Source organism: Corvus cornix, chromosome 4 (assembly GCF_000738735.6).
Source record: "Corvus cornix cornix isolate S_Up_H32 chromosome 4, ASM73873v5, whole genome shotgun sequence".
Taxonomy (NCBI): Eukaryota; Metazoa; Chordata; class Aves; order Passeriformes; family Corvidae; genus Corvus; species Corvus cornix.
Window position 1 is genome coordinate 10,468,714 of NC_046334.1, and position 12,887 is coordinate 10,481,600.

General features: G+C 41.0%; 1 protein-coding gene across 1 annotated transcript in view; it reads left to right on the forward strand.

Moving 5' to 3' along the window:
- Positions 1 to 5,544, forward strand: part of NAA15 (N-alpha-acetyltransferase 15, NatA auxiliary subunit) — a 40,284-nt gene extending 34,740 nt beyond the window's left edge. Inside the window, exon 20 of the mRNA XM_039550815.1 lies at positions 309 to 5,544. Within this exon, the coding sequence (XP_039406749.1) occupies positions 309 to 509 (201 nt within the window). The 3' untranslated portion in view covers positions 510 to 5,544. The remainder of the gene's footprint in view (positions 1 to 308) is intronic.
- The last annotated feature ends 7,343 nt before the right edge of the window (positions 5,545 to 12,887 follow it).

The window sequence follows — 12,887 nt, forward strand, 5'->3', positions numbered from 1 at the left end:
GATTTCTAACTTGTGTTTTAGATCCCTTTTTAAACTGCATTATTTCAAATCAGACTACACTGGTATTTCATGCTATGTTTAGTTAAAATGTCATTTGATATTGAAAGGAGGTGTGTGGCCCTTGGAGCGGATTTGTGGCAGAAATACAACTTTAAATTTGTCTTGTGAGATTATTCTTATCTCAGAAAGCAAAACTGCTGTTTGAAACCTGGAAACAATAGAAGTTTTTCTTTGTAGCATTGGTTTTCAAGTGTTCAGCTGAACATTTAAAAAACGATAACACTTTCTTTATTTTTCTCTTTAATTAGACTTGTATGGAGGTATTAGAAGCTTTATGTGATGGTAGCCTTGGAGACTGTAAAGAAGCATCTGAAACTTACAGAGCAAATTGTCATAAGCTTTTCCCTTATGCTTTGGCTTTCATGCCCCCTGGATATGAAGATGATATGAAGATCACAGTTAATGGAGATAGTTCTGCAGAACCTGAAGAACTGGCCAATGAAATATGAACAACTTTATTGGAAAAAAATGACGTTGGACCATATCTGGTGTATAATATTTTTGTCACGCACCTGCTGAATTGTTCTAACTTAGACAAAGAACAGAAGGAAAAAAGCCTGTTGCCTTCAAATAGTTTTACTTCTTTTTATCCTGCTGACAAAGTATATATATAAAATATCTAACATATTACTGGTTATAGGTTGTTTGGTTTCTTAAAAATTAAAAGCTGCTAAAATTGAAAAAAAGGAAAAAAATAAACAAACCTTCTCCTCACCTACCCACCCATGTTTTTAAACTAATTTATATGAGACCTGGAGGTGTGTAGCCTTCAGAGCAGGTGTGTGGCAGAAATATTAACTTTAAATTTGTCTTGTGAGATTACTGTTATCTCAGACAGCAAAACTGCTGTTTTAGCACTGGATTCTTTCACTGAGCACAAAGAGTTGATGGGGCTTTAGCATCTGACTGATTTTGATACGGGGGATGATTGTGTCCATAGGAAGTATGCAATGTGAATCAGAATATACAGAGAAACCTGCAACATACGTGTTATGTTGGGGATGCTTGGACATACGGATATCAACCAGAATTAAGAAGCATAGTGTGTTCAATAAGCTTGTTGTGTCTCTGAAATTCACTGTACACGATCAGTTTGGTGTTCTTGCACCACAGTTTTTACCTGAAGGAACCAGTTAGAAATGGTCTTTCTTGGAATTAAACTTGGGGTGGGGAGGGGAGAATCAACATTGCTGTTCTTGAGATGAACCTATCGGCGTATGTTGGCCAAACTTTTTAAAACTGTAATGCAAGAACCAAATAAAATTATGCACTGTGATGTGGCACCAATTAGAAAGATCGCATGCATTTTTCACATAGAGTGAAAACAAAATGAGAACATACCATGGCTTGAAGTTGCAAAGAGGAAAATTCCTGACTACCATTTTGACTGATCAAGAGACTAACAGATTAAAACCTCAGCAGGCCTTGTTAATGTTATGCAGAAAAACAAAAAATAAAGTGCTGCAGTTTAGATACCTCTGGAACTTTTCCACAGTGTCACAGGTTTGTAATACTTGAAGCCCTACATTTCTAAGAATATATTTCTTGCTCAGTTGTTTCAGGCAAGCCCAAGACTTTGTAACTTTTAAGGGGCCCAAGATTTTTTTTCAATAACAGACCAGCTTCTTATTCCTGCAGTTACAGATGTAATTTCCTTTGTCAAACATAAGGTACCAAATATAATGCAATAAAATGTTTTGAAAAACAACTGTGTGAATATTTAAACCAATCTATGTTGTACTTTGACAGTGAAGGGGTTTGCTGGAGTGCAGCTCAGGGTTGACTTACTGTGCTGTCCAGTCATGCTAACAATGTCACTGCTGATGGGTGATCATTGAGTATAAAGTGCAAATGCATTATATGTAAATACTGAATGTCTGGGAAGTCCTATAACACAACGCTTTGCTACTTGGCTTTTAAGTTCCACCAGTGTTAGGCTGAATTTTGTTTTCCAAGTCAAGCTTCAGTCTACAAGTCTACTGTGTTAATAATATAGATAAGTGCTCAAATGTTTTCTTTTGTAGGCTCATCATATAAAACAGAGCAGAAATAAACTACAGCTTACAAAGTGAGTGCCTTCTTTGCTGCAGGAGTTCAGTTACAGAGTACCTGTTGTGTGGATACACAGCCTTCCTCTTCCACATAATGGAATTCAGTGATTGACATGTACAGTTAAGAAATCCTGGAAGACTTACTGGGGTTTGTAGTTTTCTAACTGTCAGAACAACAGGCTTTTGTTTACTGTGTCTTCACCTCCACTTTCTTTTCATGGTTAGCCTATCCTTGTGTACATTTGCAGTATGTGTATATATAACCTGCTGGGCTTTTAGGGACTAGAATACTGACTCTGGTATTGATGTCTTGATGTCAGTTGTTTCTGTGGCCTGAGATACTTGGACTGCATGTCTTCTGCAACTCCTGGAGATGGTTCAGTCTTGCCTACAGAAGCTGCAAGCTTTTGTCCTTGCCTCTTGAGTATTGCTGCCCATTTCTTGGCTTCTAATGCTTAAGCTGGAGGCAGATGAGTGCTCACTTGTAACAGATTGTTAATTGCATCAAGCAAATTATTTTTTTCCCAAATACTGGTTTTTTGGGGTGCTGCCTATAAATGGAATTATTTCCTTTACATTTTCACTGCCTGTTTTTGCATTGAAATGGACAAACTAAAAGCAGGAAGTTACTTGTTACCTTTTATTGTGCAAATGGGGAAAAGGGTGCTTCAGTGGGCCTTGCAGAAGTCTCCATCTATACATCTGTTGTGATTTCCCTAAAGACACTTCATAGCCTTGCTGAAAAGCATCCATACTGCTTCAGAGATGGTGCTTTTGGATTAAAGTGGTTACTCATCCTCTACCAGAAGACTGCAAACCCAGGACAGGAAACTAAGCCAAGAGTTTGCCTGAAGTCTGAGGTTCTTTAATTGGTAAAGAAATCGTTATTCCTTTATCTCTTCTGTTAGATGCAAGGCTGACTTCTGAGGAAGAGCTTTTAAGAGCTGGAAATGAAGTCGAAATCCAGTGCAATGAGCCTTGTGAAGTGATAGCACAGAGTGCTGTGCTGCAATGGAAGCTTTCCTTTGTGTGCTGAGATCCAAAATTGTAATCACTGGTGCTTGCCTGCCAAAGCAGGTGAACAGGGATTGGTGGTCAGAGTGACCTAAAGTATTGGCATGACACAATGTGGTTTGATTCTTCATGATTTTCAGTAGAGAAGGAGGATTTCACCATCAGTGGAGCCACTGGTTATGACACATGATATGGGTATCTTTCCTGGGGACAAAAATGTTCAGACAACAAATTTGCCTAGATACGAGAAGATGGTGCAAATGCGCATTGCATGAAGCAATGCCAGTCAGATGTGGGCTTAAATTGTAGGGAACTGAAAGTTGTGGTTTTCCGTGTGATGGTGGATGAGGTACTCGCTTTTGTCCCTGTGGAGACCAGAGCATGCACATGTGTGAACAGGCAGGTAAAATGGCCACAAACCTACCTATTCAGTAACTAATTTCTTTGCATATTAAATGCCTTAAAAGCTTCTATATTCAAGTTTTTTTTTTTTTTCAGTAGAGGTCTTAATATTTGCATGTTCATAGGGGGCAGGCTTGTCCTGATACATGCTGTGTCAGCCAGAACACAGAAGGAAGTTTGTCACCCAGGTTTTCCCCTAGCATGGGGAGCAAATTCCAAGTTTCCCAGGGAGCTCTCTAGGGCCAGATGAGGTGTTTATGATAAGCCTGTTAAATCTTCCTTTAGCATTTGGATTTGCCAGATCTGGAGGTGCTGCAACCATAACAGTAGACCCTGGAAGTTGGTGTAGCAACTCAGATTGAATTGTATTTTCCCTGAAAGAAAACACCCATGAGGGCAGAGTGAGATCAGGCCTCAGGAGCCAGAGGGGCAAATACAATTTCAGTATCACGTGAGCAAGATAAGTAATAAAACTTAAGATCTCTGTCTAATGTGATGTCTTTGGGGGTTGGAGCAATGGTGCCATCATTCCTGCAGCGCTCACATGCTGTTGCCACAGTTCTGCTTTGAACATGTGCTACTAATGCCAACAAGACCACTTGATACCATAATCCACCTCAATAGACCCAGATAAAAAATTTATTTTTCCCTTTTTGTGATTACTTTAACTGTTTTTCTAAGTGTTCTGTACAGAGTACCTAACTAGCTTTGAAATCTTTTCCCCTAAGGAATTTTGCTTTAAAAATGCTATTACTGTAATGTAAAAAGCTTGAACTATGTGGAAGTCGGAGTTACGCTCGTGTGATAACACAGTGTTTTGGGGTCCTGTGAAGGAAAACGGTGCAAATGTAGTGTAAGTAGACAGTTGTATCAGTAATTGATTGAGCCATCTATAAGCTCATTAGAGGTAAAGTTCCAGTTGGAGGAAAGTGGTTGCTGAGCATGGGGAAAGACTCTTGCTTCCAGGAGCCTTTCAGTTATCATCTGTTCTGGGATGAGTTGAGGAGCAAAGGGCAAAACCTGTGGCTATGCTGTCATGATATTTCCTGGAAATTAAAGCTGCAGTCTACAAACACTAATTTTAATGGCTGTGTTGGGCAGAGACACTTTCCAGGAGCATACAGCCAGCAGTGGGAATGGCAAGGAGCAACTGATTGAGCAGCTTGGCAAAAGGAGACTGAAGTGAGTTATAAGGAGGCAGCATAATAGAAATTCCATTTTAGATTAAATATAAAATAGCTTTTTTATTACTAGAAAGATGACTGAAGCTGTAAATACTATAAATGCAGTCTTCCCATGCCAAGGAAGCTGTAAATGTGTATTACTTCTCGAGTGGTACAAGCAAAACCAGTAGTATGTTCACAAAGATTCTAACTTTGTATATTAGTCTTCATGTGAATCACTGCAGAAAACTGGGAGGACAAAAATTGTCCACTTTATGAGAGATCATATCCAAGAGTTTGTAATATTGCAAGAGAAATATTGCTAAAAAATCCAAAGCATCTTAGAATAGCTTCCGTAAGATGTTTGTTTTAATTAAAAGTGTTAAACCTGCTAACTGTTCATAACAAAAGACAAAGAAGTAACTTTCACAAAATATTTCTGCCTGGCACTGCCCATTCAATATCTACCTCTACTAGTCCTAGTCTAGTTTGGCTACTACATAATTTTAGCCATTTAGCATAAAACATATGAAAAAGTGTCATTTACCTGGTTGGTGAATGTATGATTATGGAAAACATTTAAACTGTAATGCAATAAACCACAAACTTAGTGATTAAATCCTGTTGTTGGTTCAGTGCAGCAGCATATTTATTGCTTCATTGCTGATCTGTTCAAAAAAATCTTAATTATAAACTCCACCAAGTTACTTGCAATTGTACTGGGATTTGCTTTCCCTTCCAGCCTTCCTAATTGGTTAACAATGTTGTACTGTGTTTTTACGCTCTTCTCTGGTGGTAGCAAATATCAAAACTAGCAGGAAGTCAATCAAAGAATAAAAATGCTGAGTTCTGTTTGTAAATGAGTACTAGTGTTTCCTTGTAGGGTTCAGGGTCCTCCTTGAATGGCCCAACAGCTTTGTAATAAAGAATCCCTCGGCCAGTTCCCTTAATTCCCCTAGTCTCCTCCCAAGCTGATGAGCTGTTACTGGGGGTGCAGGTCTCAAAAAAAGAAAAAAAAGGTCAATAGGAAAAGGCTGTGACTCCCTTTGGAGTCAGGCTGGAAAAGAACCACCTTGCCAGGGAGCTGTCTATCCTAGCCCAGAAACTAACAGTATGTACAACAACAAAAAAATCCTTTGTGCTTTCAGACTACAAAGAGCCAATATGGGGATTTGGATAAATGGGTGTTCAGAGGCAAGCTGAATGAAAAAGCATTTGCTATTTTCCTCAGATACAATTTTTGGGGATTAAATAAAATAAGGCTTCTCTTCCCCATCCATAAGCCCTTCTGATCCCGAAGTTTTCCTGATCCAGTGTCCCAGAGTATCTTGCGATTTTAATAAATTAACATGCAAAATACGGTAATGCTGACAAATTGTAGCAAAAGTAGCCAAGCAGATACAGCAATATAGGAACCTATCGTGTTGTGTACCTGGCATTTCAGATTACCTGGAAAAACATATTTGTTAACAACTGTGTGTAACAGCTCTGATTAACCCTGTCTCCAGGGAGCACCAGGGCTGCAACACCTGCAGGGTCTATGGTTGTGGATGCCTGCAGGGAAGGTGGTGGGTGCGATACTTGAAGTGATAGCAGCGATATCCTCATATTCACCCATTTGGATCACAAAGGGGATCTTGTTTCAGGAAGGGCTCCTTCACACAGATTATGCTCTACTCAAAACCAGCACCCCTAAAAAATAGCATCCCTTCCTTATCCATGTGCTCATAACTTCATTGTTCTGTGGGAGGGAAGCAACATTTGTGCTGGGAAACTGCCTGCCTTGAACTTTTCATCCTTTGAAACTGCCCCCTTCCATTTCTGGGAACAGCTCCTTGTGATTTGAAGCACAGAACATTTATGAGGAGCCAAGGTAGCCTGGCAGGTTAGGCATTATTTTATCTGCATAAATCTCTCAGTTCTGGCTTTCCATCAGTACCCCTCCACTCCATCAGGTATAAAAGATCTTCCTACCACCATGTCATTATGCTTCTGGAATCTGTTCTGAAGGCCCCATGTGCAGTAGCAGAAAGACAACATCTCTCTGAGGTTCCTCTGTCCCTCAAAAATGCTGGAGTGCATGCAAAGTGCCTTTATTCTCAATTTGCCTTCATGCAGTGAACCCAGGGGATGTGTAAATGCTCTTTACTTAGGGGAAAGTAAATGGGGAGCAATGATGTGGCTGTTGAGTGGATCGTGCAGCAAGACTGGCATTTCCATGGTAAGTGCAAGTGGTGGGTTTGTCAGGGCTCTTTCAGTGTCTGGTATTTTCTCCTGAACATCCCAAAACCAAGAGCCATGGCCCCATTCTTCTAAGAGGACCACAGAGATGTCCCTGAAAGGAGGAACAGTTCTGTTCCACTGCACGTTTTTTTGTATGATTTTATTGCAAAAATATGAAGCTTTAAACCAGACACTCCTTATAATCTATTAGGCTGCTTTTATTAATTATTTGCTATTTTTTCTTACCGTTGTCTTTATAACCTGCAAGAATTTTTATAAAATTTTAGGAAAATGTTGGCTTCTGGCTGTTTATAACGTGCATTTCAAGTATTTCTTTTCCTCACTGGAATCATCAAACGTTTGCAACTCTGCATCTCATTTCACTTGCAGTATCAGCCAAATATCTTAGTGAAATGTTTGAGCTGGGGAAAAAAACCCAATCTTTGCCTTATTGCAGAGTGAACTTGTTTGTACTTTTGAATTCCTGTTTTGTCCCCTGGTCTTTTCACCATGTCCTTTATGTTCTGTTTAATATTGCAGGACCCCAATTGCACTGAAACCATCCTGCCTTTTCTAAATTGCAGTTACACAAATTGCATACAAGCAACGTGAAAAACGCATGGTGACCTAAATTTACCTATATGGAGGAACAGCCTTGTGCTGTAAGCTGGGCTGAAGCTGAGGAGGCAAATTGAGCTCAGTGCCAGGCTGCAGGCACTGGCTGTTGCCAAGTGTTAAGAAGAGACAAAAGACTGAAGCCACTGGAATAAGTCATAAACAAGCAGTACTTATCCTTACTTATAAGGATTATATTCTGAATACACTAAAAAAGTGTATAAATCTGGTATCTGAAAGGACATCTTAGCAAATCACCAGAAAAATACAGCTTTTGTCTCATACCTACCTATACTATCAGATGCATGGGCCCCATCTGTTTTGGGGTAGGTTTTTTTTCTTTTGCTACATACATTATAAATTGTTCTTCCTGGTGAGATCATAGTATTTGCAATAGCACAAATACATCATACTATTTGCTTTTGAACATTCCCTCACCTGCAGCCCTCTCAAAAAGGAGGTATTTGTGACTGACACCTTGAAGACTGATGTTCTTTCAGAGGGGTGTCCTTTGTGCAGTGCCAGTGGCTACTATGGGGCTGTGTTTTGGATTTGTGCTGAACACAGGGTTGATGATACAGAGATGTTTTTGTTATTGCTGAGCAGGGCTTACACAGAGCCAAGGCCTTTTCTGCTTTTCATGCTGCCGCACTGGTGATGAAGTTGGGGTTGCCTGGGAGGGTGGGAGGAGACACAGCCAGGACAGGTGACCCCAACTGACCAAAGGGATATTCCAGACCATGTGACATCACACTCAGTATTTAAAGTAAGGGAAAGAAGGATGAAAGGGGACACATTTGGAGTGATGCTGTTTGTCTTCCCAAGTTACGTGTGATGGGACCCTGCTCTCCTGGAGATGCTTGAACACCTGCCTGCCCATGGGAAGCAGGGAATTCATTCCCATTTCGCTTTGCTTGTGTGTGTGGCTTTTGCTTTCCCTATGAATCTGTCTTTATCTCAACTCACGAGTTTTTAGGCTTTTACCCTTCTGATTCTCTCCTGCTCCTGCTGGTGGGGGAGTGATCAAGCAGCTCTGTGGGATTTGGTGGCTGGCTGGGATGAAACCATGACTGTGTGTATTTTTATTCAATGTTTTAGCTGAAATCACAGTAGGACTATGCCCTGCATTACAATAGTGAGCCTGGTGAAAAGGAGAAGAGCTTATTCTTGCAGAAATAAGTAATAAAACCACACCCTGGGATTAAACTATTGGAAGAAAAACCTGTTACCAGAAAATAAAATGCACAATATAACCTTACATTAAAGTCTTGTGAGTCAAGGTATCAACATGCATGCAAATCTCTGGGAGATCACAGTACAACTGGGTTTGTTTGCTGCCTGGGGATGATTTATTAGGGCATTGGTGCACACAGGTAAATATAGAAGCCTCATGGCATTTGATGACCCTTTGGGACATACAGACACCCTTAAGCACAGCATGTACAATGACAGGGACAGAGAAAGCAGGGACACAGTTTTTGGTTTAACATACACTTTGCTGCTCACTGGCAGTCTGCAGCTCTGCTGTCAAGATGCTCCCTGTTTTTTCTAATTCCCCTTGGATGAGCCGTCCCACCAGGGCAGAGGGCATGCCCAGCACCAGAGCCAGGATGTGCAGGCAGTGCTGCTACAAGACTGGGATGTGTGAAGAGCCCAGGTTTCTGTGCCAAGCTCTTGATGCCGAAGTTACTGAGTTGTCACATCAGCTACCCAGACAGGCTTAAGGCTCATTCCAGACATGCAATGAGAAAAACATTCAAGCACAAACTAAAAATGGGAAAGCTTTTATTGCTTTTAATTTTCAGAAAGCTTTCTGGTTTATAGTTTTGACAAGAACAAGGGCATGGAAGTGAATGTGAAAGGCACAGTCTGGTAACTGGCAGTAAAGCAGCTGTGTCAAAACTTCATTTTCAGTGCAAAGATAATGAGACATTTGACTTTGTGATTTCAATACGGTGTGTTAACGCTTTTTCAGTCTGACATACAGGGTCCTTGGACCCCATCTCCTAAAAAGCTGTTCTTTGCAGCTCCAACATTTCTGCCATCTGTGTTTTGTCATAAAGGAACATGTTAGTGGGGGGTCAAACTCTCCTTGAGACTTGCAGAGTCAAGTCTTGCAGTAGTAGAACCTTTCATTGCAAAACCACAGGACTTTTTCCTGCAAAAATGAAGGCTGTGAAGCCTCATACCAAAGCCCCACAAGAAGTCAGAAGTCAGAGGTACAGTATCTTTGCAGAAACTTTAAAAGCATTTTTAAACTACTTGTCATTAAATCACCAGGAAACACCCGGAAACTTTTTGATACCTTCAGAAAAAAACAAGTAAATGAGACAGCCTTAGACTTACACTTTTCGCCCCTTACTTGTTTCTTAACTTAGAACCTAGTAGACATTCTTTTTAGATATTGAACACTCTGCATTTGCATGGGACTAACACATTTAAATATTCCTTCAAGAGACAACAGAAATAACTATTCTTGAAATGCTAAGCAAGTCCAGAGACTTGCAACTATTTTCAGAATCCCCTTTCATAAAATATTCTACGTCTGCTAAATAAAAATAGCTGTGAATTTAGGCTCTTGCATGTTCATTCACTGAGCACATCTGAAGAGCCCATTGAAAGTACTTGTCCTTGCACAAGACAAAAACCAAAAGCTTTTTCAAAAGCTTTTATAGCAAGAAGCGTTTTTAATTTATTCTGTTACTATAAATAAATTCAATTCTATTTGCTGGTTTCCAAATATATTGGAAAGGAAAAGGAATATCCAGAAATAGTCTGTGCTGGATGAAATGTAAGGATCTAATAAACATCTTTATTCCTTCAAGTATAGCAGAAGTGATGAAGTTTCCAGTACCACACTGAAATAGCTCACACAAAAGCATCCACATCTGAGAGAAAATTTAAACTCTCAGGTTTAAATTAGGTTATTTACTCTAAGTCCATTGTTTCAGGGGCCAGCTGTCTTCTTCGTGAAGGAGATTCTGTCTCAGGGCTAACAAAACAGGAACTATGGTGGCTGTTGGCAGCATCGTGAGGCAAATTCACTGCCAAGGTATTCGGGGTGTCCGCTTAAAATTAGCCGAGTACTAATGACTACGAATGTCCTCAGCCACTAGGTGGTGTGTTGATTCTGCCATTTAAAGTCCTCGCTGTTGACATAAAAGAAGTCAAGAGCTGTTGAAGAGTTCAGATCTGATTCTGATTCACTTTGGCCCTCCTGGCATAACCCAGATCAAAATCATTTAAATGAGTGGTTGGCAGACCCCGTGAACAGCTGCTCAAACTCACCTTTTAGCACACTAGACAGAGCCCACATCAGAGTACCCGTCACCAGAATAACCATTTCTATAATTCTTTGATCATTGGGCTATAGAGATGGGCTTGCTTGTGCTTCCTCTCCTTAGCCAAACACATTTTACATTCTGGCTGCAAGAACGAACAATTCTGTGCAAGGGACAGTAGGAACCTGAGGGTGGCACAACCTCCTCCCCCCACCCTTCAATCTCCTTTCAATAAAATTACTCCTTTTCTTTGACAGAATTAATTGTTTGAGAACATAAATGGCATCATCCTGTCTCAGAAGAGGACTACAGGGTGGAGGAACATCTCTACAGTCTTAGGGATTGGTCCAAGGGCAGGAGGAAAGGGAGTGACAAAAATTAAGATGGGCACTGTAACTGAAGTTGCTCTGAACTCAGGATATTTTAATGCTTTTTAAATTTTATCTACCCTGTTGTTTTTATATGAGTAATAATGGGTTGCTCAAAGCACTGTCCTTCAACCACATGACAGTTGCTCTATAGGATCCCAGGATCATTTATTATTTGTGCAGGTAGAAACCCCAAGTCGTATGGGGCATGTGTAGCAGGGTAAAAGAGGAGGACTCTCAAAGGTTATTATTAGGTATCTGATCTAAACCTTAGGAATTCTGGCTCAGCTATCAGTTTGCAAACGCCCTGTTAGGGCAACAGTTCTCTCAACTACTGTAATCTACATTTGTTTTCCATTGTAGGGGTTAAACTCTTTAAAAATTTTTGCTGGTGGACATTGCTTAAACTCAACGTCTGCATCTTACCTCTCACCAGTGTTGATGCCCTTGGTGAGTTAACAGATTTTTAAGGCAATGCCACACTTTCCTACTTCTTGAGAGATACATCAATCCCTTCGAATTCAAGTGTCCTGCCCTGCCAGGGATAACTTGCTTATTGACTATAAATGGCAGCAGCAGCGCAGTCAGGCTGGAGCACAGCGCTCCCCGGAGCTTTGCCAGCAAGGTCATGGGAGGTGATCCTGCCCTTCTGATTAGTCCTGGTGAGCCACGTCTGGAGTGCTGTGTCCAGTTCTGGGCTCCTCAGGATAACAGAGACATGGAGGTCTTGGAGGAGGTCCAGCAGAGGACTATGAAGTTATTAAAGGACTGGAGCACCTCTCTTAAAGGAAAGGCTGAGGGAGGTGGGACTGTACAGCACTGAGACAACTGAGGGGAGCCTGGGCTGCGGCATCACACCACACACTGCAGGCTGAGTCACATCATTATCACAGAAAACCTTCCCCACAATTACAAACAAGCCCTCATGCTCTTGGTCTTCCCCTTCTGACTCCAGGTCTCTTGTCTTTGGGTATTCGCCATCGATGCAAACATCTCACAAATGCAACTCCTGGTGGATGCTCCCCATGTGGTCTGCAAAAACTGGATTTGTCACCTCGTGTGCAACAAGCCAATAATTACTCAAGAGAGACATTATCTATTTCAGATTGCACAAACCTGGCGCTCCATGGCATTCCACAGATCAAGCATCCCAACTCTCAGATCATTTTCCTATTTATACATTTTAGCAAACAAAGGGATTAGTGTGTTTGCTACAAGTTACATAGTTCTCTTACTAATTAGTATTCTATCTTCTGCTGGTGAATGATTCTCTCATTTCCCATGGTAACTAACCCCATGCTCAGTCTCTCTCTCCTTTTGGGCCGGTGTCCTTTTTTGGGTCCTTGCTCCGTGAACTGGTCGGGATCTGCCCCTGCCGGAATTACCTGTTACCCAGTTGGAGCCGATTTCAGCACAATTACTGAGTTGTCTTCATTTGTTTCTTCCTTATCTGGGGAGTTCTGCCAGATGTCCTTGTGGCCCCTAAATTCTGCATTTTTGGTGTGCACTATGGGACATCCACTGTGTCCACAGGTACATCCTTCTTCCCAAGCTTTGTTAACCTCCCCCTGGGTCTGAGAATATTGAAGCCTGTCTAGCCCCAAACCGTAACAGCATTTCTACCAACAAATAATTTGTTTTTGGAACACCTGGCCATCACTTAGAACTTGTTGGCGGCTCTCTGTTTCATGGATTGTCTCCCTTCTCCTT